Genomic DNA, 27,640 nt, shown 5'->3' with positions numbered 1-27,640 from the left:
TCTTATATAAATAGAGTGAAACGAGGCACCACCGTCCCCACCCTCTGATCCACTCTGTGTTTGGGTTGGGGGTGGACACAAAGGCAAGTAAAAAAACTGGGAAACCAAGATGCAGGCGTCACAGGGAACAGCCACGGGCACAGTTTTCACCCGGGCACAGCGGTTCTAAGGGCCTGGGAATTCAGAGCAGGGCCGCGGGGGCCGCAGGCCTGGGGGAAACCTCTGGACCCTCCCACCTGGAGGGCTCCATCCATCCAGTCATCGTCCCCCCTGTCTCCCCAACCCTGGCTGCCCCGGGGCTGCCTCCGGGACCGAGGTCGGGAATAGGGAGAGGGCTTGGGAAGGACTTAACCCCACTGAGGGGATCTGTCTTCCTAGTCACTCGCAGCTCTTGGGGTTACAGTTTTCGGGAGAGGTCTGACGGGCGGGGTGACCTTGGACGAGTCCCATGCGCTCCTCCAGCCTCCGTTTCCTTTGGGGAGCCCCAAATAGGTGCGGGGTGGTTTGGTTTTCCTTAGCCGGGGACACCTAGGAGGAGGTCGGGGTGCGCGGGTGGCGGTGGGGGCGCGGGGCCCGGGACGGCCGAGCGGCGCGGCGGGGCTGCGGGCGGGACGGAGCGGAAGGCCGGGACCCCGCAGGCCCCTCCCGCGGGCGGGGCGGCCCCGCGCCGGCTCCTCCCCCGCGCCCGCCGCCCGCCGTCCGCCCGGGATCAGTCGCCGCGCGCGGTTCCGCAGGTGGCAGCGATGGCCCAGTCCTGAGCGCCCCGCCATGGCCGGCGCCCCCGGGCCGCTCCGCCTGGCGCTGCTGCTGCTCGGGGCGGTGGGCAGCGCCGGCCCCCGCCCCCAGGTGAGGCCGCGCGGCCGGGGAGGGGGCGGCGGGACTTGGGAGAAACTCCGCGGCCGCGGGCGGAGGGCACGAAGCCGCCCGGGGAGTCGGGACTGCGGAGTTGGCGCCCCGGGCGGGGTGGCGGGGGTGGCCTGGCCGGCGCGCGACCCCCGCAGCCCCGGCGCGGCGACGGCTTCCTGGCCCCCCGGGTCCCCTCTGCGCGGCTCCGGCTGCCCCGCGGCCGCCGGCTCCGACTTCTGCGCCGCGTCCCCCAGACACTTTCCAACTCCTTCTCCTCGGAAAGCAGGGCCAGCCGCCTGCCCCAGCCCGGCTCGCCCTCCCGGCTCCGCCTGTCCCACTGCGCCCCGACCCCCGGCCCGGACCCCTGCCCCCGCCCGCAGTGCCGGCCCCCAACCCGCCCGCCGGCTGGCCAGAGACCCCGAGAAGGTTCCGGGAGCGCGGGAGGGCCAGGGTGTGGGCACCCAGCTCCGGTACCCCCTCCCAGCCCCCCAGCGGCGCCTTTGACTCATAGCCCCAGGGACCCTGCGGTGGCAGCTTGTTGTCCTTCCTGGTGACCTCCCAGATGGAACTTGTCACCCCCCCCCCCACCCCTACAGCAAACAGGCTGGAGGCTCCTGCTCTGCTGGAAGAAGCCCGCGCCCCCTCCCGCGCTAGCTTGAGCCCCCTCCAGTACCCTGGGTGACAGCACGCACTAGAGCACTCCCTGAGACACACGGACACCTTGGCCCCAGGCCGCTGGAGAACAGCCTCAGGGAGGACCTCTGAAGCCCCTCCCCTGGGCCTTCACCGTCCTCCGGCCTCTCCCGTCCCCAGGCCCTGGGGCTGGGGGCTGCGGCCAGCCGGCTTTAGCAGGGGAGCTGTCCCAAGGTGCTGAGGTACTTGTACAGAAAGGAGGCACAGGCTTGGGCGGCTTTGCCTGCCTCCGGGGGAACTGTCCCTTTTCATCCCCTCCCACGCCTACTCCCAGACCCGAGGACCCCAGAGCTGTGGGGAGTGGACCTGTGTGGGCCTTGACAGCTGTCCCAGCACAGGGGGGAGGCAGGACGAGGGGCCATTGCCCTGGTGGTGCCCTACTTCACCCCTGAATAACCCAAATGGGAACAGATGTGCCTCCCAGCTAAGATACCGGCCCATTTTCAGCCCCCCAATTCCTTTCCAGATTCCTTCCTTCTCCCTGTCCCCCAGCCCAGCTGCTGCCTCTGGCCACAGAAGATCCCCTTCCCCCCCACAGCACCTTGCCCCAACCCCTCAGCCAGGGCCCTGGCTTCCCTGGTGCCCCGTGGGATCTTTCAGGAGCCAGGACTGCAGACCCATTTCCTGAGCCTCTCTCACTTCTCCCTCCCCCTCCGGGCTGGAATGAGGGGGTCCCATCCTGCTCCAGGCCAAGTTTGCAGGCCGGTTTGGATAGGGAAGAGGAGAGGTTCTGGAAGCTGCCTGTCTTCTCCCCAAAGCTCCTTCCTTTACCCCGAGGAGATAGGCCCCTTGAACCGCCCTTTCTTCTGACCCCTCACTCCTCAGGGCTGGGCCAAGGGCAATGCCAAGTATCCTGGTGGCAAAACCAGGCTGCGGGGCAGAGAGGGGCCGGAGGAGCCAGGGTGCGAGCAGAGAGGGTGGAGGCGGGCTCTTGTTGGGGGGCCCGGAGCATCTCTGGCTGCCATGGAGATCTGAGGGACAGGGACTTTGAGATTAGACTGCAGTGACTGTGATACAACCTCATGCCCGCCTGTAAGACCCTAAGATATGGTAATAATTTTGCAGTCTATCTTCTGTTCGTGAGGTTGGCAAGACTATAGTTACTTCCTCCATGCCACTGATGGGGGAACAAAGACTCAGATAAGAAGGGTTCAGGATCAGAGAGGAGCAGGGACGCAGGCCTGGGCTCGTGCCTAATGCCTGTCCACCCAGGTAGGACTGAGGGAAGGTCACAGAGCGGACTCTCCACGTCAGGTCCGGCCAGGCTGGGAGCTTCCTCCCTGCAGACAGGGGGACGGCCGGACGGAGCTCTGAAGAAGGGAACCTAGGTCTCTCCATTGCTGTGGGAAGGACCACCCCCAGCCCTATTCCTGTCCCCAGGAAGCTGTTCTACTGGGGACAGGCAGGCCTTTGCCACCTCAAATTAGAACCAGACAAACTGGGCTTCACAGATTGAGTGAGCTATTAGCTGGTGATCTTGGGTAGGACACCTGACTGGCCCAAACCTCAGTTTCGTCCTCTGTAAGCTAGGGTCACAAGCTCCACTGCACAGGGTTATGGAGAGGACTGAGACGCTGGTACCCCGAGATAGCGGCTCCGGTCACTTGGCAGAACTGACCCGTTTGTCCTCTGGGATCTGGAACCTTCCCCAGGGTGGCAGAATGGGGCTGGCCGAGGGGCTGGGGGTGGGGGCGGCCCTGCACTCCAGTGCCCGGCAGAGGGGGCCCAGGCCGCACAGCGGCCAGCGTGGACAGTGTTCTGAGCTGGGCTCACTCCTGGACACGGACCCAGGTGGACGCCTGGCAGGAGCAACCAGGAAATCACATCCTGCCCTCTAATGCTGTAGCTGCCACCTGCGTCTGAGCAGATTCGTGTGTGTGTGTGTGTGTGTGTGTGTGTGTGTGTGTGTTAGAGAGATACAGAGATATAGAAACACAGAAATAGAAACAGGTAGAAACAGAAAGGGACAGACGGGGGAAGGGGGTGGTGAGGGCTGTATTTCTTTCTCTGTGTATTTGTACATGACTGTGTGACAGTCTGCTTGTGTGTGAGTCACTGTGTGTGAAACATCTCCACGTGTAATTGTGCCTGACAGTGTAGATATGTCTGTGACCCATGTGTGATATTGCGACTCTGGGGAGGTGTGTGTGACATCTTCGTGTGTGACTGGGTGTCTGCCAGCGTGAGCCCGGGTGTGTGTGAGGGACGGAGTGCTTGTCACAGAATGTGCGGCTGTTCTCCGTCTGTGTGTATGCAGCAGTGTGAGGTGAGTATACGTCAGTGAAGGTGTGCGTGTCGGGGGGCAGTGTCTCAGCATGGGGGTGTTCCTGACTGTGTGTGTGTGTGTGTGTGTGTGTGTGAGAGAGAGAGACGGGGTCGTGTCTCAGTGAGTCAGCCTGTGCTCGACGGCGTGGCTGATGCTGTGTGTGACAGTGTACGCGTGTGAGGTTGTGCGTGTGAGAACGTGTGTGCAATTTTCCTTTCCCAGCCCTTTCGCTCACGTGTCTGAAGCCCTTAAGACATAAAAAAGGGGGGGCTGTCTAAGAATCAGGGGTTGGACAGCCGCACCCTCCAGGTCTGAGGGGCCAGGGGTTTGGGCTCCAGGAAGCGGCCAGAGCGGAAGGAGACTGGGTCCTGGGGGGGCCTCTGGGGAGGGCGGTTGTGTTCCGAGTTCTCTTTCTTGTCCTGGGGGGGCCTCTGGGGAGGGCGGTTGTGTTCCGAGCCCTCTTTCTTGTCCTGGGGGGGCCTCTGGGGAGGGCGGTTGTGTTCCGAGTTCTCTTTCTTGTCCTGGGGGGGCCTCTGGGGAGGGCGGTTGTGTTCCGAGTTCTCTTTCTTGTCCTGGGGGGGCCTCTCCCGTTTTCCCCACCTCCGTGACCCAGAGAGGCGAGGTCTGTCTCCTTCCCTCCCACTAGAACGGTCCCCGGAAAGGAGAGAATTTGATGCACTTATTCACAATGAGGAATAGAACCAGGAGGAATTCTTCAGGTTAGCTGCCAGTGTTTGGAGAGCGGGCCTTCCCAGGGCGTGGGGCACCCAGCACCCCAGGAGTGCCCGCTCCGCCTACAGCCTCCCTCTCTGCCCCTCGTCCTCCGCACGCTCACTGCCCGCTGCTGGCACTGCCCACTGCTGGCACTGCCCACTGCTGCGGGGCTCGCCCACTCACAGAGACTTTCACCTGCTCTAGTATGACATGCTGTTTTATGGGTGAGGGAACCGAGGCCCCCTCAAATTAATTGTGTCCCTTCAGTCCCAGCTGAGATTTACACCAGAGGTGGAGAGGCCAGAGGTCCTGATACCTGAGCCTCCTGCTCAGTGCTCACACACCACTCAGTGCTCAGTGCTCACACACCACTCAGTGCTCACACACCACTCAGTGCTCAGTGCTCACACACCACTCAGTGCTCAGTGCTCAGTGCTCACACCACTCAGTGCTCAGTGCTCACACACCACTCAGTGCTCAGTGCTCACACACCACTCAGTGCTCAGTGCTCAGTGCTCACACCACTCAGTGCTCAGTGCTCACACACCACTCAGTGCTCAGTGCTCACACACCACTCAGTGCTCAGTGCTCACACCACTCAGTGCTCAGTGCTCACACACCACTCAGTGCTCAGTGCTCACACACCACTCAGTGCTCAGTGCTCAGTGCTCACACCACTCAGTGCTCAGTGCTCACACCACTCAGTGCTCAGTGCTCACACACCACTCAGTGCTCAGTGCTCAGTGCTCACACCACTCAGTGCTCAGTGCTCACACACCACTCAGTGCTCAGTGCTCACACACCACTCAGTGCTCAGTGCTCAGTGCTCACACCACTCAGTGCTCAGTGCTCACACACCACTCAGTGCTCAGTGCTCACACAGCACTCAGTGCTCAGTGCTCACACACCACTCAGTGCTCAGTGCTCACACACCACTCAGTGCTCAGTGCTCACACCACTCAGTGCTCAGTGCTCACACACCACTCCCTCCTGCCGTCCTCCTTCTTACCTCCTGCTTCCTCCCCAAACTCCTGAGCCTGAGAGGTACCCCTCCTGTCGTCACCTCCGCCCCCATGAAGCCTGGCAAGTCCCAATTTAAGAAAGAAACTGCCAGCCTGCCCTCACCCGGGCCCTGCAGGGCCTCTCACCGCTGCCCTGTACTCTGGGCCACCTCTGCTGCCCCGTGAGGGGGCCGAGCCAACTGCCACCATGTCCTCCCTGCCACCCAGTGCCCCCAGAGCCACCTGAACAGGCTTGGAGCAGGGACTCTTACCCCAGGAGGAAGAAAGGGGACCCCCACGGAGCCGGTGGACAGGGCCCTGCCCTCCTCACTGCTCCTGGCCCTTGGCCATAGGGTCCCGAGCACCCCCCACTTGGCTATGGTGGCCGCTGGAAGTTGTCGCAAATTAAGCAGATAACTGGTTCTTGGTGTGAAAATATGTTTGTTTCCTCCTTTGGGGAGTTTGTTGATCCTAAAAGTGATGGAGGGTGGGGCCAACCCCCCAGGAAGTCAGGCTGCTTGCTCCACTCTTCCCTGGCATGAACCACAGAGTGCATGAGACCGGCTGCCCCCTGCTGCGCGGTTTCCCGGGCCAGGGGCCGTCCTCAGCATTAACGCACCTACTCCTCGCAGCAAGCCTGGCTGGGCCGGGACGGTGATTATTCCCGTTTTGCACATGTGTAAACTGAGGCTAGAGGTTGAAACTCTTGCACAAGGTCACAGATTTAATTTAGGGGGGATTGAATTCTTGATTCAGTGTCAGTCCCAGGTCTGAGCCCAAAGCCAGGGCCGTTCACCCTCCAGTGTGTGACTGAGTCCAGCTGAGCACCTGCGCCCAGCCGCCCTGGGTGGCCACCAGCCCTGTCCTAGACTAGAGCCTCACCTCTGTCCCCAATCCTGCCTGTGTTTCTCTCCGTGACCCAGAAAAGCCTCCTGAACATCTTGGCCCAAGGCTTTCCTCTGCTTCCCGGAGCATCAACACCCCTGCCTTTGTCCCCTTTGACCCTGTTCTTCTGCTGGAACGCCCTCCCTCCGCACTTCCTGCCCAGTCTGTCCCCCACGGCCCCTCGGTGCCCCCCCCAGCTCACATCCCTGGGGTTCTGAGTCTGTGCCGAGCCGGCCCCAACCCCTCCCCCTCCCTCCGCACTTCCTGCCCAGTCTGTCCCCCACGGCCCCTCGGTGCCGCCCCAGCGCACATCCCTGGGGTTCTGAGTCTGTGCCGAGCCGGCCCCAACCCCTCCCCCTCCCTGAGCACTTCTCCCCACTGCCTCCTCTGTTCCGTCCTGCAGAGCAGTGACCCCACCCCGCCCAGAGTGAAGGACACAGCCTCACCTGGTGATTCTCTCAGGCTAGCTCTGTCCCATCTCTGTGTTCCCCATTTCCGCCCCCCCCCACACACACACAGTCCTGCCATGACACACACACACTGCTACTCAGAGCCTCGCTCAGCATGACTTCCATACCCCCCAGGCAGGGGAGGCCTAAGGCCCAGGTCAGTTGTGCTGGGGGCGGGGCGGGCGGAGGGGAGACCAGCAGTACTTGGAGACCCTAAGCTGGCGCAGGAAGATGACGGCCCGTCGTCAGGAAGCTCTTTCTGAGGGGAGAGACACGGCCCCTGTCCTTATTTACCTGTGTGTGTGTGTGTGTCCTCATAGCAATTTGTTTCTTTTAATATATAATATGTTTAATTGTAATTGACATATGATATAATACTAGTTTCAGGTGTACAACATAGTGATTCAACATTTGTATGTCTTATGACATGCTCACCGTGATGAGTCTAGGGACTGTCACTGCACATGGTTGTTACGATATTATTGATGATGTCCCTTGTGCTGTACATTACGTCCCCGTGACTTAGTCCTCTTATAACTGGAGCCCCAGTTTGCAGGGGGACACGGCCATGTTCTCGGGGAGCCCCGGTCTGAGGGGGACATGGCCCTGTCCTCGGGGAGCCACAGTCTGAGGGGGACACGGCCCCATCCTCGGGGAGCCCCGGTCTGAGGGGGGACACGGCCCCGTCCTCGGGAGCCCCGGTCTGAGGGGGGACACAGCCCCATCCTCAGGGAGCCACAGTCTGAGGGGGACACGGCCCCATCCTCAGGGAGCCACAGTCTGAGGGGGACACGGCCCCATCCTCGGGAGCCCCGGTCTGAGGGGGGACACAGCCCCGTCCTCGGGGAGCCCCGGTCTGGGGGGGACACGGCCCCGTCCTCAGGGAGCCACAGTCTGAGGGGGACACGGCCCTATCCTCAGGGAGCCCCGGTCTGAGGGGGACACGGCCCCATCCTCAGGGAGCCCCGGTCTGAGGGGGGACACGGCCCCGTCCTCAGGGAACCCCTATCTGAAGACAGAGCAGGTGACAGCTGTCTTGAAGCTCGCAGAGGTGTTGGATGCCAGGCCGGCCTTCACAGTGCTGACCTTAGCCTTAACTCCACCCCCGTCCTGAGACCTCTGGTTTCCACGGGCTCCCGGTCCCTGCTCCGTGGCCCAGGCATACCTTCTGCCCCAGTTCCCAGCAGTGACCTTGCTTCCTGCCTGCTTTCCTTGGAGAAAGAGCGAGCGATCAGGGGAATCTCCCCAGCTTCCCCGCCCCCCCCCCCAGCGGCTGCTGTGTTCAGGGCTGGGGGAGAAGGAAAGGGATTGGGGGGGTTGATCCCCAGGCCAGCCCCGGGGAAGACTATAGCTACTGTCATGCCACTGCCTTTGCTGTCGTTGAGTTTGATTCCTTGCTCATTTCATTTATTTATTTAACAAATTACACTTGAACTTTGCCCTCAGGAGAGCTCCATCCTTCTGGTGGCCCATGTGGCCTCCGCACACTTATTCCAAGAATGTGGCCAGGGCTCAGGAAGCTCAGATAACCTGTGTCTTTTCTGGACGGTGCCTCAGAAACCAGGACTCATCTTATAAACGGGGGCAGGAGTTCTCAGAAGCCAGACCCGGCAAGTGCTCAGGGCGCCCAGGTCAAGGACACAAGCTTCCCAAAGCAAGCTGTTTTAATGTCAGCACGTGTGTGTGTTTCTGTGATTTCAAGAAATGAAATTTTGTTTTAAGTTATGAATAGGTCCTAGATTTTATACAAGGGGCTTCTTGGTCATTTTGAATTTGCACCTTCTATGTGAGGAGCATTTAAAATCTTAAACCTCTTCAGGAAAAACAACAACAACAAGAAGAGACACAGTGCCGAGATGTATCTAAAGGAAGTACACGAAAGTGTTGGGGAGGGCCTTTCTCAGTTTGGGGGGTCCGTTTGGGCCTCCGTACTAAAAAGTCAGTTGTGTTACCTTATTTGAAAACTGAGGGTCATGTTCCCCTTTACAGAAGAAGGACCCCTCCTATTACAGGCTGGGTCTCCATGTTCTGGAACTTTCCTGACCGTTCACCGCTTGTCGTCAGGACTCCGTCTCCAGCTGACCGAAGCTGAGCTGAATATCTGATCTGTGCTGTGTTACATGGGGACCCTAGGGGTCATCTCCCCCCCCCCAACCCCCATTGCTTTGTGCAGAAGCTATCCAATTACCAGGCTCTGCGGCTTTGAACCCCACCACACGCGGCGCCATGTCCGGGCACAATGAGTGATCTGCGGGCTCCAGGGCCTACCTTTGCTCTGCTCCGGGTGCTGTGTGACCTTGACTGAGTCTTGCGCCCACTCTGGGCCTGCAGCTCCCCTTCTGGGACGGTGGAAAGTGTGAGAATGTTATGGGCAGGCTGACTGGGCACTGAGGGAGGAGCCTGTGGCCATCACGAAGCCGGGGGTTCCCGGGAACTTTCTCCCCAGTGAGGTCAGAGGAGACAGACACACGCACGCTCCCTGCCCTCCCTCCCCCTCACCTCCCGCAGCGTCAGGTTCCGGGCACGTTTGCTGGGCACTGACTGCTGCACACCAGCCCGTGCACCTGGACCCGGGCGGGGTAAAGATGCAGAACCGCACCGAAGCGCACCTGGTTCCCTCCCCTGCTCAGAGACGCCCACGCCTGGTGGCGTCCGGGGCTCTAAGGTCCCCAGGACATCACGAAACCAACTGTGCTGGGGGCGGGTGTTGGAAGAGAGGTTGGCTGGAACCCATCTCTCCCCCCCCCCCAGGGTGCCACCGTGTCCCTCTCGGAGACGGTGCAGAAATGGCGAGAATATCGGCGGCAGTGCCAGCGCTTCCTGACCGAGGCCCCGCCCCCAGCCACAGGTGAGCGCCAGCTCTCTGCCCGGGGGCTGTGAAGGCCCCCACGCCTTGGTTGGGCATCTTCTGCCTCTCTAGGATGCCATGTCTGTCCTGGGGTGCTATCTTGTTGCTGTCTATTCCCCCTTGCCCCTGGCTTGGGCCCCTCAGGAGCAAAGGACCTGGCCTTTCTATTCTGTGTTCTCAGCTTTTCTCGGCCTGTGCCCAACCAACATATAGATAGAAATAGATTTTTTGGGGGGTGGGGGTGGGTGGGGGTAGGGTTTTTAAAGAGCACAGAATAGGAGACAGATAGGCCTGGGCTCAAATCCTGGTCCTGCAATCCCAAACAGTGAGTTTAGGAAGGTTCTAACAGCCATGTGAGCTGCCGTTTTCCCGTGTTTAGTGCAAGATTGTTTATTGAGCACATACTGTGCTCGAGTTATCTACGCAACATACACAGTTTGTCCCCACAAAGCCCTGTGGAACCAGGATTACCCCCATTTTACAGATGAGGGAACAGAGACGTTAAGTAACTTGCTCAAAGTCCCACGGCTGGTACGTGGCCCAGTCTGCTCGCCTGGCACCTGCTGGGTGGGTAAAGTGATTGGCACACAGGAAGCGCTCAGCAGAGGTTACGGGAGCGCAGGTCCCCGCCAGCGCTGTGGTGGGGAAGCGCCTCCAGGCGGGGACCCAGGACTGTCACCCCCTCCTCCCCTGCACCCAGGCCTGTTCTGCAACCGGACCTTTGATGACTACGCCTGCTGGCCAGACGGGCCGCCCGGCTCCTTCGTGAACGTCAGCTGCCCCTGGTACCTGCCCTGGGCCAACAGCGGTGAGTCCTCTCCCCGTCACGCGGAAGACCCTTCCCGTGTTCAGGGGGCTGAGGGTGGCAGTGGAGCTGGGGTGGGGTGCACACAGCTTCCTTTCCACTGGGACACAGCCTTCGGCACCCCAGAAAGTCTTCAGGCCTCCGTATGGGTGGTTTTGCCTGTCTTTCCTTGGTGGGAGCAGTGGGAGGGTACCGGGTGTAGCCTGAGCCTGAGGCGTGTGCTGGCAGGAGGGGTGGGAGAAGTGTGGGGTCCGGCTCCAGAGAGCAATGGGAGCCGTTCACCCCGGGGTCAGGAAAGGAGCCGGGGGGGGGCAGTGGGGGGTACCGGGTGTAGCCTGAGCCTGAGGCGTGTGCTGGCAGGAGGGGTGGGAGAAGTGTGGGGTCCGGCTCCAGAGAGCAATGGGAGCCGTTCACCCCGGGGTCAGGAAAGGAGCCGGGGGGGAGTGGGTCCCGGGGTGTCGGGCGGGGCACCCCCGAGCTGCCATTGCCCTGCTGTGTGCGAGTGTCTGTGCATGCGGTGGGTATTTGCAGGTGCCCCTGCCTGGTAGGGGCAGCGAGCCACCTCCTGACTCTCCGGGGCTTCACTGATCGGATGAACCCAATGGGAGTGGTGGCCAGGGCGTTGGTGCGGCTGTCTCTCAGGCCCTCCCCAGCCCACTCTGCCTGCAAGGGACACCGGCTCTGGGAAAGGTGTGACCTGGCGAGTGAGAGTCACTGGGGCACGGAGACCTGCGAGGCTGCTGGGGGAGCTCTGATTGCGTGCGGGGTCGTCAGTGCGCTCCCCGCCTCCGCCCCGTCCGTTGTCTGTCTCAGGCATCGGGGAAGCTGGCAGGAGCCTCAGGGAGCTCAGGATCAATAAGGGGGGAGAAGACACTCCCTTATAATAATCATTAGAATAATAGCGGGTATTTATTGAGTGCTTACTACGTGACCAGTATTACCTAAAAGCAGGCTGTTCAGTTATCCTTTACAACTGCCCCGTGGTTATGCTTCTCATACAGATGAGGAGACCGAGGCCCCAGGAAGTTTAGGCCACTTGCTCCAAATGATGTGGTAAGTGGCAAAGCCAGGGTTTGAACCCAGCCTGTGATCTTAACCACTGTGCCTTGAAGGTACCTGAGACCAAGTAAAAACCAGCCCAGAAGCAAGTGTGAGAATGAGGTTGTACTATGGGAAGCCAGTGGTCTTCCTGGAGGAGGTGGCCCTCCAGTGGAGCATCGGGGCCTGGCAGGAGTTTCACCTCAGAACTCGGGTCTGAGGTCATATGAAGCCCTGGCAGGAGTCCTAATGAGGCTCTCTCCTTCTCCACCCTCCCAGGACACCCACCTGCCCCTCAGGTGCGCAGGCAGAGCCTGGAGCAGGAGGCAGGCAGGCCCCTGGCTAAGGCACAGAGTGGCCCTTCGCACGGCACTTCTGTGGCCTGTTGGTGGCCCTTCGCACGGCACTTCTGTGGCCTGTTGGAGGCCCTCACATACCTGTAACACATTTAATCCTCACAGCAACCCTCTGAGCCCAGTCCTCTAATTATGTTCCCATTTTATAGTGGGGGAAACTGAGTCACAGAGATGCTAAATGACTTTTCCAAGCTCGCACGGCTTGTAAATAGCAGACCCAGGACTCGGTCAGGAGCGAGGCTTAGAGTCAGCGTGTTACATTGCTACACCAGGCTCCCGTGAGTGTGCACACGTGTGTGTGTGTGTGTGTGCGCACACGCGTGTGTGTTCCCGGGCATGGAGATGGGCGAGTGGCGGACCCAGCTTGCAGGGGGGCGATGAGCTGCCTGCCCTCCTTCCAGGGACAGGAAAGTTGTCTTACAGCCCAGCGGTCCCGCTCGCCGAGGTTCTGAGGGGGATTCTCAGCCCCCTCTGTGCCCTGGCTGGCTCACCTGGGACATGGGAGAGATCGTAGGTTGGGGAAGATCGTAGGTTCATAAAAAACGGTTGCTGTTAACTTTTTTTCACCCCCGTGCTTCCCTCCCCCTCCCCCCCGAGATGCCTGCACTTGGCCGGCCTCCCAGAGGTTCAGCCGGCCGCTTGTCCAGACCGGGCTGCGCCTCTAGACCCCCCGGAGCCAGAGTCCGGACAGGGCCCATCACTCAGCACTGCGCCTCCCCCAGCTCCGCCTGCCGCTCTGGGCTCCATCCATCACCTCTAATTTTATTTGAGCAGGAAATAGGTCCTGGTGGTGCCCGTTTATGAGCGAACAGTTTTATTGCTTTCTACACGAAGATAACGGCCCGGCGCAGGCCCCTGCCAGCCTCCGCCCGCCACCCCGACCCCCCCTTCCCCCCCCCCGCCTCCCTGACTCACCAAGCTAATTCATGTTCTTTTTTACACTCAGAATCACCGACCGGGTCGCCCCCTCCCCGCTTCCTGGGCTAGGGATCCGCAGACACACCCACCCCGGGCTCACAGCAGCCAAACCGCTCTCTCTAGCCTGGCCTGGCCTGGCCTGGCCTGGCCGTGACCCTGGGCACAGGCTGGCACCCTCGCCCCCACCCACCCAGGGCCTGTGGGAGCAGGAAGGGGGCCGCTCTGGGGCTTTCCCGAGCTGATCAAGGGAGTGGTCTGTGAGTACGGGTCGGGGTGGGCAGAAGGAAGGGGTGTGTCTTAGGCAGGTCCCGGCAGGTCCTGGGAATTCGGAGAGCGTGTAACGATGGGGTCGCTTACAGAGGCTGGGCAGGGCTGAGGGGCCAGTAAGGTATCTAAGACACCACGGACTGCAAGTGTGGGACGCTGAGCATCCCTAGGTCTGAGGGCAGGAAGGGGGCTCTGTGGCTGCGAGGACAGCAGGACGTCACAGCGGGCATGGGAGCCAGGGAGCAGCCCCAGCCCCTCCCTCTCCTTCCACCCCTCTGCCTCCTGCCAGTGCCCCCCATCGGGCAAACCCAGCAGCGGTCAGAGAGCCCAGGTGATGACGTCCACAGGGGTCCACCTGCCGGGGTGCAGAGGAGGGGAGAGGACTGAGTGACTAGAGAAAGAATTCGATTCAAATCAATTACCAGACATCCAGGCTAGGCCCGTGTCGGGAGCTGGGAATGCCGGTGAGAGCGTGGGGGTGTGTGAGTGTGTGTGTCGGGCAGAAGGGGTGACCCCCTCACCCCGGGACTGGAGCTCAGGGGCCCAGGAAGGTGCTGAGGGAGCTCAGAGCCACCTCTTTGGCCTGGGGTGTGGCTTCCAGAGAGAGGTGACACGGGGCCAGGCCTGAAAGAACAGGCAGGCGGAGGAGGCGGAAGGAAGGCCGTCCAGGGTGGGGGGATATGCAGGCCCCACCTTGGGGGTGGGGGTCAGGCCTCGGGGCTACACGGTGTCTCGGGGCAGCCAGCTTGGGAACTCTGACCCCTCTGGTTCAGAATTTGGGGACCCTGGCTCTTGCAGAGAGACAGGAGCAGATCAGTCAAGGGAGGAAGGTTTGTTCAAAGGGGACGCTTGCTGTCAGCAAGATTGTCTCTGCCGACCAGAAGGCTGCCCCGAGGGTCCCCAGCGGCCTCCGTGCAGCCACAAGCAGCTGATCTGCTTGTCACAAATCATTGTGCTCTCATTAGCTGCACCCCCCTCCCGAACTCTACCTGTTTGTTAGCTGAGTTCTAATTATATGAGAGTCATAAAATGCTTTTAAAATAGCCTATCACTCACAATTCTAGGAAACTGTGACAGCTGCCTCCCTCCCTCCAGTAACGTGGAACGTGGGAGCTCTCGGGGCAGGCCAGGGTTGCCAAAGGGAGACCGAGGTCTGAGCTGGGTTTCCGAGGGGTTCGGCTGAGCTGGCGTCCTGAGCCCCAGCCGCGGCCTCCGTGAAGAGGTGTCCTCTGGAGAAACTGAGGCGGGGGCAGGGGCGGGGCCTCCAGGGTGACCGTGTCCTGAAGGCCTCCCAGGCCCCAGGCTCTTCCATGCCTTCTGTCCCCTAACCCTCATCACGGGAGTCATTGCGGTTCCCCAGGGAGATCTGCTCAAGGTCCCGTATCCGGTCGAAAGCAGAAGCCGGATTTGAACTCGAGTCCGTTGCAGTTCGCAAGCTGAGCTCCTGCTCGTGGGGCGTGATGCAATGCACCACCCCGCACCCCTACCCCAAGCTGATGCCCTCGGCTCTGTTGGAGCCCTGCCTTCGGCCGGCCGGCATTCCACCACTTTGGGGAGGGCCTGTGACACCCTCTCTGGGTCTCCGCTTCCCGCTCTGTATGACGGGCCGCCCCTCGCCCTGGCTGGCCTGGCCGCTGTTGTTGCCAGGGTACGGGAGCTAATAGATTCATGGGCAGCTCTCCGCAGCCCCGGGTGCCCGCGTCCACGTGGAAGGGTGGCTGTTAGCTTGATTACAGACGCCGCTGCAGTTTCCGGGAGGGGAAGTGTTTAATTGGGGGTTTTATTTCCAGCACCAGGGTCTGACTTAATGAAATATCCCTAGGCCTCCTGGCATGCGGCCGGGCGGCCTCCTGCTGTTGACAAGGCTGGAGCCAAGCCCCTGGCTGATTTACCAGCAGCTCCTGGGCCAGATAAAGCCGGGCTGATAAGCAGGGCTGTGCCTGGATCCACTCCACCCCCAGCCGAGATGGGCGTCTGGGGATCGCGGCCCAGCCAGGAGCCAGCCCTGGCTTTTAATATTCGCTGCTGATGGAGGATGATTGACAGGCGCGCTCAGATAGACTCTCTCAGGGACGCGGTGCTCCCCGACACCCCGCCAGTAACCCACACATCTGTGCGCACACCACCTCCCCGTGCTCCCCGGGAGTGGCGTGGCCTGCCAGGAGCAAGAGGACCTGCTGGGCGGACACTGAGTGTTGGCCGACCCAAGCGTAGGAATGGCAGAGGAGAAGGGCCCGCGGCCAGCGTTGACTGTTAGCAGTGAGGGTGGCTGCTGACTTTGGCCTTTTGGAGGCAAAGAGCCGGAGTTAGGTCTTCTGCCTTCTAACTCTGCCGCGTCCCGGATGGCCGGCCGTGGGCAGGTCGCTTGGCCTCTCGGAGACTCCGTCTCCCCACCTGTAAAATGGGATGGACTGTGCTTACCTCGTCAAGTGCTCGTGAAGCTCAAAGGTGTCAGGCGTCCAGCAGGCGTTCAGAACAGATCCCGGGAGTGTGCGGCCGGCAGAGAGGGTGCGGGACGGGGCGTGATGAGTGGGCACCAGCCACTGTGGGGTGCCAGGCCCCGAGCCAGCTGTGGGGTGCCAGGCCCCGAGCCAGCTGTGGGGTGCCAGGCCCCGAGCCAGCTGTGGTATCATCAGGGTCACAGCAGCTCGGCCTGAGTCCTGGGTGAGCGGGGTTGCATGGTCTGTGCCCAGGGCTGTGTCCTCTCCCTCCCCCGGGTCTCTCTGCCTCCCTCCTTTCTCACCCACACGGGCTGCCAGAGAAGGCCCTGACAATCGGTCTCATTCCCCATGGGGCCGTCTCAGATCCCTGTCACTGCTCTGGGGGTTGTCTACCACTGGTGTGGCCAGAAAATGACTTGACTCCTGGTGAAGAATTCCAGACATCCACCCAGCCGATAAGAGATGCATTTGGGGTGGCCTGAGACCAGCCCTCTAGTTGCCAAATCAGACCACGCGCCTTCACTCCCCGGCGTCTGTCCTTCCCCTGGTTTTGCTCATAAACCCGTTAGCGGGGTGTTGGGGCGTGGCTCTTCCCACCGCCGGAGTCCCCCCATTAGACGTTCAGGTTTTCCTTCTTTTCCAGGGGAAGTCTCTTAGAAGGCAGGGCCTTCTTGAAGGAGTGATTCTGCACGCAAACGCACCTCTCTCCTGGCGGGGGCGCTGCTTCTGGGTGTGCATCGGCCTTAGGAAGGACCTGGGTCTGCCTGGCAGGCCCTGCAGGAGTCCTGACAGGGAGGGAAGGGGCCGTCGCCAGAGCCTGCAGTCAGGGTCTCCTGCAATGACCACAGTGGGGCCCGGGCCGGAGCCGACGGGGAGCGGGGACGGAGGGTTTACTAACTGGAATAGAGCCCCGTCCTCTGTGGCCGCGAGCCTCCTGGGCCCTGCTGAGTAGGCCCCAGGCCTGGGGATGCTCCCATAGATGGGGCTCTCACTGTCACCGCTCCACCTGGGACCCTGTCCGGCCACTGTCGCCCCGAGCCTCGGTGGCTTCTGCGTTCTTTCTCCTTCTACCGCTCCTTGGAAACTGGTCTTTAAAACCGTTCAGTCCATTAGAATTTTACAATCTCTTAAAACTTGTCCTGGTTCCAGCTTCCTCCTTGGTCCCCTCTGGTCCCGCCCCAAGACTGAGCCCAGGCTCCTGGCCCCGGGGTCCCACTCCTTCTCACGCAGGGAGATGGAAACCGCCTGTCTCCTCTCCTGAGCTCACAGCAAACCTGGGGCACCAGGCCTGGCGAGGGGACAGGGCGGCGTGGCCTGGGGACTGGGTCCGTGGCCGGAGCCCAGACAGGACAGGAGTGGATGGAGCTCGGCTGGCCTGTGTTTGGTCTCTCTTGGTTTGCATTTGTGCCCTTTCTTCCTGTATATATTTTTTTCCTGTGAGTCTTGACTCGCTAAAGCCAGGAGTGGGCCTTCTTCCCCCCTCACTCTGGGAGCTCCCTGCGACTTGGAGCCACTTGAAGGGAGGAGCTGGGTCTTCTGCTCTTTGCATGGCAGGTGTCCAGGGGCTGTGTCTCTGCCGCTCACTGTGAACTCCTGAATCCAGTGGTCTTGGAGAATAGGACTGTCTCCTCCAACAGATTAGGACTTCTTAAGGACGGGGCCGTGTCCCTCTCAGACTGGGCTCCCTGAGGACGGGGCCGTGTCCCTCTCAGACCGGGGCTCCCTGAGGACGGGGCTGTACCCCCCTCAGACTGGGGCTCCCCGAGGACAGGGCCCTGTCCCCCTCAGACTGGGGCTCCCTGAGGACGGGGCTGTGTCCCCCTCAGACTGGGGCTCCCTGAGGATGGGGCTGTGTCCCCCTCAGACTGGGGCTCCCCGAGGACAGGGCTGTGTCCCCCTCAGACTGGGGCTCCCTGAGGATGGGGCTGTGTCCCCCTCAGACTGGGGCTCCCTGAGGACGGGGCTGTGTCCCCCTCAGACTGGGGCTCCCCGAGGACAGGGCCGTGTCCCTTCCTTCCTCCTAGGAGCTTCCTACCCACTTCTTCCTCAGGCCTGCTCTCGCCCGGGGAGTGTTGGAGTGCGGTGGGCACAGTGGACCTTGTCAGCAGTGTGATGTGAGGCTGGAGACAGGGGCATGGAGTTGGGCTCCATTGTCTCCTCTCGGTGACATGGCTTCGTCAGATGGCTAGCAGCATGGCCCAGCAGAATGGTTGAGGGCGGGTGGTGGCCCAACCCTTTGCGACCGCCTTTCCTGTCCCTGGGCTTAATGGGCGTATGGCAGGGAGGAAGGCCCAAGTGTGTGTGTGTCGGTGTGTGCATTTGTGTAAGAGGTGTTACTAAATCCCAGAGGTTGGGCCTGGGGGCAGGGTGGTGGCCTCCAGGGCAGACAGGAGTAAGAGGTACCTCCCCCCTCCCCCCAGTGCTGCAGGGTCACGTGTACCGGTTCTGCACCGCTGACGGCCTGTGGCTGCACAAGGAGAACTCCAGCCTGCCCTGGAGGGACCTGTCGGAGTGCGAGGAGTCCAAGCGCGGGGAGAGGGTGCGCTGGGGATGGGGTTCCGGCCAGGGAGGGGCCCTGGGCCCTGGGCGGGTCGGGCTGCGGCCGTCTGTCCATCCCGCTGTCCTGGGGGCTTTGCATACCCTGCGCTCTGGGCAGAGGGGCTGTGTGCTCACCACTGGCTTTGGAGCAGGATCCCAGAAATCTGGGGACTGTCTCTCTGGGTTATTCTCTTTCTCAGTTCTGGGGTCCCAAGTGGGGTCCCACCTCCTCTGCCCTGTCCCGTGGGAAAGAAGGACGTGGGAGAGGAGGACCAGGTGTGCCTCACGTACACTGTGTCCCCGTGTGCACCCAGAGCTCCCCGGAGGACCAGCTCCTGTCCCTTTACATCATCTACACGGTGGGCTACGCACTCTCCTTCTCCGCGCTGGTCATCGCCTCCGCCATCCTCCTTGGCTTCAGGTACGGGGACCCCGGGCCCGGAGGGGCTGCCTCATCTTAACTCCCCGCTCTGCCCCCAGCTCGGAGAGGAGGCACCAGTGCAGCAGGCAGCGGGTTCTTCTGTGCAGAGGTCTGCAGAGAGCCCGCACCGCAGAGACTGTGAGGCTGGAAACGCAGGACCCAGGGCTACCTATGCACTTAGTCTGATCTCTACTACGCAAAAGACGTGCATGTGTGCGTGTGATACTGCGGACAGGGAAAAGCAAACTCCACCCCGCACACACAAAGCACCCCCGCCCCCCAGACCTTAACAGAGGGTGGTGGAGTTTGGGGAGGTCCTCTCCAGCGAGCATGTGTAGCTCCATCATCAGAGGCTCAGCATGGCGTTAGACAGGACCTCAGGGATCCAGAGGTTCTGTGCTCGTCGGAGCTTGTCAGGCCCCGTGGAGAGGTCCTCCTAGCTGAACCATTCCTTCCAGAGTGCCAGGTTCTTCCCGCTCCCACTGCACCCGGTGGGGCTGGCCCGGGCACTGGCTTCAAGGGCAGGAGGACTCTGAGCGCAGGGGGCTCGGGGTACCCATCCGCAGGAACGGGAGAGGTGGCGTTCCTCCTGTGTCGCCCTGCTACCTGGCAGAGTCAAGGTGGGGCGCACAGACACGGCGGGACACACAGTCAGGGCGGGGGGCGCACAGACAGGGCGGGGCGCGCAGTCAGTCAGGGCGGGGGGCGCACAGACAGGGCGGGGGGCGCACAGACAGGGCGGGGCGCACAGACAGGGCGGGGCGCAGTCAGGGCGGGGCGCACAGACAGGGCGGGGCGCACACGCAGGGCGGGGCGCGCAGTCAGTCAGGGCGGGGCGCAGTCAGGGCGGGGCGCACAGACAGGGCGGGGCGCACAGACAGGGCGGGGCGCAGTCAGGGCGGGGCGCACACGCAGGGCGGGGCGCACAGTCAGTCCTGGGCGCACAGTCAGTGCTTAATACATGCATTCACTCAAGAAATGCATTTTATTATGAAGTATTCAGTGATTTGAAAATGCTGTCTAGCCTGAAAGCCACAGTTATGCTTCCCGGGTAACGCTCACTCCCTGCCTCGCACCCCCACTCCCTGCTGAGGGAACCCCTCAGGGGCCTGCTTATAACTCCCACACATCTCTCTATACTTCTACCGCATTCGTAAGTCTCTGTAAAATACATATAGCCTGAGTTTTGCTTCCTCTTAACAACACGTTGTACATATATTCTTCTGCAATGTTATTTTTGGGGCGTCAATGTATTTGTGAGATTCATTCACGCTGAAATAGGTAGTTCCTCATTTTATTTATTTATTTGTTGGTTTGTTTATTTTTTGACAGAGACGGAGAGTCAGAGAGAGGGACAGATAGGGACAGACAGGCAGAAAGGGAGATGAGAAGCATCAATTCTTCTTCATTGAGACTCCTTAGTGACTGCTTTATCATATGTGCCTTGACCTGGGGGTGGGGGCTGCAGCAGACCGAATGACCCCTTGCTCAAGCCAGCAACCTTGGGCTTCAAGCCAGCGACCTTTGGGCTGAAGCTAGCGACCATGGGGTCATATCTATGATCCCACGCTCAAGCCAGAGACTCCGTGCTCAAGCTGGTGAGCCCTCTCTCAAGCCCGTGACCTCAGGGTTTCGAACCTGGGTCTTCTGCATCCCAGTCCGACGCTCTATCCACTGCGCCGCTGCCTGGCCAGGCTCTTCATTCATGTTAATCGTCACTCTGCACTCCTTGGGATGATATGACATACTTTATTAACCTCTTATTCGTTCAGTGGGCATTTGAAGTCTGTCTGTCCTGAACTGTAAACCTTGACCATTCTGCAGTGGACATTCCTCCCTGTGACCCCGTGCACATTCTCCAGGGGCACACACCTCCGAGAACGGCCCAATCTGAGTACCACGTGCTTTTGCAAACTTACGAGGAGCCGCTACGTTGCTCTCCAAAGTGATCGTACCCACTCGCCCTCCCACCAGTGACAAATGAGAGTTTCCTTCCCTTCATAGCCTCACCACTCTTCAGTATTTTAAGATCTGATTACTGCTGATCTGAAGTGTGTGGAATACCTCATTATGATTTTAATGTGCATATCTCTGATTCCTAGAGATATAAATTTTTTTTTTTTAATATTTTATCCTGTGACTTGCTTGCTCCTAGAACTGCTTACTTTTCAGTGGCTGATTTGGCTTGTTCATTTTTCTCTCAGGCGTTCATTCACTGTATATTCTGGGTACTGATCCAGGAAATACCCTCTCTTACTCTCTGGGTTCTTTTCTGCAATCACAGTGACTTTTATGTAAGACGACCTTCATTTTAATGGAATGAAACATTTCAATTCATCTGGGGTTTTTTTTGATAAACAAAATTTGACAAATGTTATTAATTGATAAAAAATAATTTTGTCAGTTGATTTAAAAAAAAATTTTTTTTTCCCCAATGACCGAATTTTGAGAAAATCTTTCCTGATGATCCTGGGTCATACGTTTTGCTCATCCCTCCCGGTTCTTGATGCACCTGGAATTTATTTTTGTTGATAATGAGAATAAAGATTTAGCTTTATTTTCCCATGTGTACATGTCGTTGTCTCAGGACCGTTCACTGCGAGCCATCCATTCCCCTCGGGCTGCTGAGCCTCTGCCGCCCGCCAGCGAGCGTCATCGACGGCTGGGCCGGTTTCTGTCACCTGTGTTCTTGCTTGTTGGTCTACTTGTCTGTCCTTCTGCCACTACTTGGGTGCCTCAGCTACTATAGTCATTAAAAATCTTGGTTCTCTTAGAGCAGGGGCCCCTACTTTGTGATCCTTATTGCAGGGGGGGCCTATTTGTGATTTTTATAGCAAGGGGACCCTACTTCGTGATTCTTATAGCAAAGGGACCCTACTTTGTGATTCTTTAAGACTGTCTGGACTAATCTTGGCCCTCGGCTCTTTTTTATAAGTTTCTAAATTTCATTTTTTTTAAATCACTGTTAGAATTTTTATTATAACTACATTGAGTTTATCAATTAATGTAAGGAGAATTGACACCTTCAAGACACAAAGTCTTTCGATCTATGAATGTGATATATCTTTTATAGACTTAAATCTTCTTTAATGATTTCAAGCAAGTTTTATAGTATTCTCATAGAGATCTCGCCACCTTATGTTAGACTTATTTCTAGGTAGCCAATTAAAAATATTGTAAATGAATTTCTTTTGTGTGTGTGTGTCAGAGAGAGACACACACAGAGAGGAAGGGAGAGGATGAGAAGCATCAAGTCTTGGTTGTGGTACCCTAGTTGTTCATTGATTGTTTCTTGTATGTGCCCTGACCAGGGGGCTCCAGCTGAGCTGGTAACCCCTTGCTCAAGCCAGCGACCTTGGGCTTAAGCCAGTGACCTTTGGGTTCAAGTCAGTGACCATGGGATCATGTTGGTGATTCCAATCTCAAGGTGGTGACCTCGTGTTCAAGCTGGATGAGTCCATGCTCAAGTTGGCAACCTCGGGGTTTTGAACCTGAGACCTCAGTGTCCCAGGTTGACACTCTATCTGCTGCACCACCATTGGTCAGGCTGTAAATGAATTTTTAAATTTATTTTTTAATTGTTTGTTGCTGATGTATATAAACATACATATCAGCATCCTTGCCGAACTCTCTTATTGGTTCTAATAATTTCTGTGTCAGTTGTCTTAGGTTTTCGATGAAAATGATCTATCATTTATAAATAATAAGAACTTTGTTTCTTTATTTCCAATTCTTACACACTTTTCCCTTGCCTTATTCCAGTGGCTAGGATCTGTCATGCAGTGTTGAACAGATGTGATGGTAGCTTCTTAAGTCTAGAAGATCCTTAGTTTTTTTCTTATTTTAAAGGGAACGCTTCTAACATTTCTTAGTTAAGAATGATGTCTGCCCCTGGTCTGGGTAGATAGCCCCCCTATCAGGTTAAGAAATACCCATTATATTTCTAGTTTGCTGTGTGTTCTGACAGGAAAGGGTACTGAAATGGTATCCAGGACTTTTTGAACGTTTACCGGGTGCTCTGTAAGACGTGGGCCCTGTGATCAAGACGCAGAGCACAGCCCCCACTGGGGAAAGTGGTCCTCACACAGTCATCACTTGGGCCACCTGTGACTTTATGGAGAAGATTCCACAGACAGAAGGAGCGAGTGGGGGTGGGGGTGGGGGTGGCGTGACCGCACAGCAGAACCCTTCATGGAGAGGCAGGGCTTGAGTTACACAAAAGGATTTTCAAGGTGACGGTGAAGAGGGGCGTTCTCAGAGGAAGGCAGACAGGAGCCCCGGCCCAGGGCTGGACACGCGCCTGTGGTGTGTGCTGGCCGGGGAACCGGAGGCAGTGGAGCGGCCCTGTGGGCCACCAAGCCAGCGCGGGGCCCTGCTCTCTCTCCCAGACACCTGCTCTCTCCCCCAGACACCTGCTCTCTCCCCCAGACACCTGCTCTCTCTCCCAGACACCTGCTCTCTCTCCCAGACACCTGCTCTCTCTCCCAGACACCTGCTCTCTCCCCCAGACACCTGCTCTCTCTCCCAGACACCTGCTCTCTCTCTCCCAGACACCTGCTCTCTCTCCCAGACACCTGCTCTCTCCCCCAGACACCTGCTCTCTCCCCCAGACACCTGCTCTCTCTCCCAGACACCTGCTCTCTCTCCCAGACACCTGCTCTCTCCCCCAGACACCTGCTCTCTCTCTCCCAGACACCTGCTCTCTCTCCCAGACACCTGCTCTCTCCCCCAGACACCTGCTCTCTCCCCCAGACACCTGCTCTCTCTCCCAGACACCTGCACTGCACCCGGAACCACATCCACCTCAACCTGTTTGCGTCCTTCATCCTCCGGGCGCTGTCCGTCTTTGTCAAGGACGCCGCCCTCAAGTGGATGTACAGCACGGCCGCCCAGCAGCACCAGTGGGACGGGCTCCTCTCCTACCAGGTATGTGAGCACCCGGGACAGGCCTGGGGGGGGGGGGCTGGGCGGCCGGGAATGCTGGTCTCCCCCACCTTGCCCAGGCCTGGCACAGAGACAGGCAATAGTGCCTATGCCTGGTCCTTAGGGAGTCCCCGGTCTGATGGGGGAGGCAGTCCGTCCAGGGGAGTCCCCGGTCTGATGGGAGAGGCAGTCCATCCTGGGGAGTCCCCGGTCTGATGGGAGAGGCAGTCCATCCTGGGGAGTCCCCGGTCTGATGGGGGAGGCAGTCTGTCCTGGGGAGTCCCTGGTCTGATGGGGGAGGCAGTCTGTCCTGGGGAGTCCCGGTCTGATGGGGGAGGCAGCCACCCTGGGGAGTCCCCGGTCTGATGGGAGAGGCAGTCCATCCTGGGAAGTCCCTGGTCTGATGGGAGAGGCAGTCTGTCCTGGGGAGTCCTGGTCTGATGGGGGAGGCAGTCCATCCTGGGGAGTCCCCAGTCTGATGGGGGAGGCAGTCCATCCTGGGGAGTCCCTGGTCTGATGGGGGAGGCAGTCTGTCCTGGGGAGTCCCCGGTCTGATGGGGGAGGCAGTCCATCCTGGGGAGTCCCCGGTCTGATGGGGGAGGCAGTCCATCCTGGGGAGTCCCCGGTCTGATGGGGGAGGCAGTCTGTCCTGGGGAGTCCCCTGTCTGATGGGGGAGGCAGCCACCCTGGGGAGTCTCCGGTCTGATGGGGGAGGCAGTCCGTCCTGGGGAGTCCCGGTCTGATGGAGGAGGCAGTCCGTCCTGGGGAGTCCCGGTCTGATGGAGGAGGCAGTCCGTCCTGGGGAGTCCCGGTCTGATGGGGGAGGCAGTCCATCCTGGGGAGTCCCGGTCTGATGGAGGAGGCAGTCCGTCCTGGGCAGTCCCAGTCTGATGGGAGAGGAAGTCCATCCTGGGGAGTCCCGGTCTGATGGAGGAGGCAGTCCGTCCTGGGCAGTCCCAGTCTGATGGAGGAGGCAGTCCGTCCTGGGGAGTCCCGGTCTGATGGGGGAGGCGGTCCGTCCTGGGGAGTCCCCGGTCTGATGGGGGAGGCAGTTCATCCAGGGGAGTCCCGGTCTGATGGGAGAGGCAGTTCATCCAGGGGAGTCCCGGTCTGATGGGAGAGGCAGTTCATCCAGGGGAGTCCCGGTCTGATGGGAGAGGCAGTCCGTCCTGGGGAGTCCCGGTCTGATGGAGGAGGCAGTCCGTCCTGGGCAGTCCCAGTCTGATGGGAGAGGAAGTCCATCCTGGGGAGTCCCAGTCTGATGGAGGAGGCAGTCCGTCCTGGGGAGTCCCAGTCTGATGGAGGAGGCAGTCCGTCCTGGGGAGTCCCGGTCTGATGGGGGAGGCAGTCCGTCCTGGGGAGTCCCGGTCTGATGGGGGAGGCAGTCCGTCCTGGGGAGTCCCGCTCTGATGGGGGAGGCGGTCCGTCCTGGGGAGTCCCCGGTCTGATGGGGGAGGCAGTTCATCCAGGGGAGTCCCGGTCTGATGGGAGAGGCAGTTCATCCAGGGGAGTCCCGGTCTGATGGGGGAGGCAGTCCGTCCTGGGGAGTCCCGGTCTGATGGGGGAGGCAGTCCGTCCTGGGGAGTCCCAGTCTGATGGAGGAGGCAGTCCGTCCTGGGGAGTCCCGGTCTGATGGGGGAGGCAGTCCGTCCTGGGGAGTCCCAGTCTGATGGGGGAGGCAGTCCGTCCTGGGGAGTCCCGGTCTGATGGGGGAGGCAGTCCGTCCTGGGGAGTCCCCGGTCTGATGGGGGAGGCAGTTCATCCAGGGGAGATCCGGTCTGATGGGAGAGGCAGTTCATCCAGGGGAGTCCCGGTCTGATGGGAGAGGCAGTCCGTCCTGGGGAGTCCCGGTCTGATGGGGGAGGCAGTCCGTCCTGGGGAGTCCCGGTCTGATGGGGGAGGCAGTCCGTCCTGGGGAGTCCCCAGCCTGATGGAGGAGGCAGCCACCCTGGGGACCCCTGGGAGGGAGACACTGAGGAGAAACTCCTCCTGCCCTGAGGGAGTTTCCAGTCTGACACAGGGCAGTGGTTTTTTGGGGGTTTTTTTGAAGTTGGAAACAGGGAGGCAGTCAGACAGACTCCCGCATGCGCCTGACCAGGGTCCACCCAGTATGCCTACCAGGGGGCGATGCTCTGCCCATCCGGGGCATTGCTCTGTTGCAACCAGAGCCGTTCTAGCACCTGAGGCAGAAGCCACAGAGCCATCCTCAGCGCCCGGGCCAACCTTGCTCCAATGGAGCCTTCGCTGCGGGAGGAGAAGAGAGAGACAGAGAGGAAGGAGGGGGGAGGGGTGGAGAAGCAGATGGGCGCCTCTCCTGTGTGCCCTGGCCGGGAATCGAACCTGGGACTCCTGCACGCCAGGCCGATGCTCTACCACTGAGCCAAACGGCCAGGGCAGTGGTCTTTGGAGAAAGACCTGGGACTTGAATCCCAGCTCCGTCACTTACCAGCTGCATAGCTTGGGGCAACTCATTTAACTTCTCTGAGCCTCAGCTTTCTTACCTGAATGGCAATAATATTAGTTTCTTTCACCCAGAATAGCAAGCATTCAATGAGCTGAAGCAGGTCAAGAGGTCTGGGCAGAAGGTGTTAGCTCTCTTGTCCTACATTCACCCCGGTGGCAGGTGGGCGGGCAGGCGGGCAGCTGGGGCCGCGGGGCTGGGGGGCAGGAGAGGCAGGAGGCAGAGCTCTTGGCCCCCGGGACCTGTCTCTGCCCCTAGGACTCTCTGGGCTGCCGCCTGGTGTTCCTGCTCATGCAGTACTGTGTGGCGGCCAATTACTACTGGCTCCTGGTGGAGGGCGTGTACCTGTACACGCTGCTGGCCCTGCCGGTCTTCTCGGAGCAGCGCATCTTCCGGCTCTACCTGGGCATCGGCTGGGGTAAGGCCCGCCGCCGTTCATCACCCACCCCCACCTGTGGCACGGCGGGGGGCGGAGGGGGGATGCTGACCCCTCTTGGAACTGCTGGCTTCAGGCTACCCCCACGAAGCCAACCTGGTCCTCAGAACACACCGCTGGGCCAAGGAGCAGGGCTCCCTGGGTAACTCCCTCCTGGGCAGAGGACTCAACTGCCCACGGGGCCGTCAGGGCTCTGCAGGGGCTACGGTGACCCTCCCGCCTTTCCGTGACCCTCCCCCTTTCATGGAAGCAGAGGCCTCCACTCTGTCTGGCCAGACTCACCGCATACACGGTGGGCAGCCCTGCACTCTCCTCCAATACCCCTGCTCCCGAGACCCTCTGGGGATGGCGCCCTGCACCCAGTCAGTCCTGGGCAGCCCAGGCCCAGCGGCGAACGGAGATCCTGGGTCTCAGGGTGGGGACTCACCGGGATGGGGGCTGAGGGCGGTGACTCTGTCCCAGGATGAAAAAGAGGAGCTCACAGGAGGGCAGGGTGGGTTGGCGGAAGCCCACTGAGGGTAGGTGGCCAGCGGACGTGCCTGCCTCTGCAGTGCGGGCCCGGGGGCCGATGGGCCGGTGGCCTGGCCTCTGCACTCAGCTCCCTGCTCCCACCCTTCCTCCCTCCTCTCCCAGGGCCCGGCCCTCCCTGGTGAGCCTTCCCGCTCCCCGAGGCCTCTTCATCTCGCTAGACCAGTCAGACAGGCAGTGGCCGCAGAGGGCCCTCCGCTGACCGGGGCGGGAGTCGGTTGGGTCATCGAGGAGGAGTGCTCTGGGAAGGCGGTCCTCAGGGTGGGGGACAGTGGCTGTCCATTCTGGGAAATAGCATCAGTACTGGTAGCACCTGTCACCATGGCGACCTGAGGACAGGAACAATCAGAGGGACCTTGTGACGTGTGCAGAGGAGTGGGGGTGGTTGGTGGAGGATTGTGGGGACACACAGTGCCCTGAGGTCTGAGTGGGAAGTGGGGGAGGGGAGCCCCTCATTTCCCACCACCTCACTCCCCCGGCTCGGGGCTCAGGATCTGTAGTGGACACAAGGGCGAGACCTGCAGGGCCCTCCCTCCCCAGTCAGAGCATCCTTCCTGGAGGAACTGAGGTGGGGAGATGCAGAGAGTGACGAGGGACACAGACAGCAGGACAGAGAAAGTCACAGAGAGCCAGGTGCTCTGTTGCAATGCCGGGAGTCCCCGCCCACCTCAGACAGGCTGGGGAAACACCAGGTAGCTTCCTGAGTGAGCGGAGGAATTAAAGTCAGGGCTCCCACACAGTTGGGGGAGTTCTCAAAGGGCATGTCGGTTGCTGCCACAGTCCATGGGCGGCTGGTGTCCCCAGGA

The 27,640-nt window shown here is 60.1% G+C and overlaps 1 protein-coding gene across 1 annotated transcript in view; it reads left to right on the top strand.

Annotated features, from left to right (window-relative positions):
* The first annotated feature begins 722 nt into the window (after positions 1–722).
* GLP1R (glucagon like peptide 1 receptor) overlaps positions 723–27,640 on the top strand; it is a 44,592-nt gene continuing 17,674 nt past the window's right edge. Inside the window, exons 1-7 of the mRNA XM_066359500.1 lie at positions 723–846; positions 9,606–9,702; positions 10,403–10,510; positions 17,948–18,066; positions 18,380–18,486; positions 23,259–23,412; positions 26,129–26,288. Of these exons, the coding sequence (XP_066215597.1) occupies positions 769–846; positions 9,606–9,702; positions 10,403–10,510; positions 17,948–18,066; positions 18,380–18,486; positions 23,259–23,412; positions 26,129–26,288 (823 nt within the window). The 5' untranslated portion in view covers positions 723–768. The remainder of the gene's footprint in view (positions 847–9,605; positions 9,703–10,402; positions 10,511–17,947; positions 18,067–18,379; positions 18,487–23,258; positions 23,413–26,128; positions 26,289–27,640) is intronic.

This window comes from Saccopteryx leptura, chromosome 1 (assembly GCF_036850995.1).
Source record: "Saccopteryx leptura isolate mSacLep1 chromosome 1, mSacLep1_pri_phased_curated, whole genome shotgun sequence".
NCBI lineage: Eukaryota > Metazoa > Chordata > Mammalia > Chiroptera > Emballonuridae > Saccopteryx > Saccopteryx leptura.
Note: the sequence above shows the minus strand (reverse complement) of the source record. Positions and strands in the feature narration are given on the sequence as shown.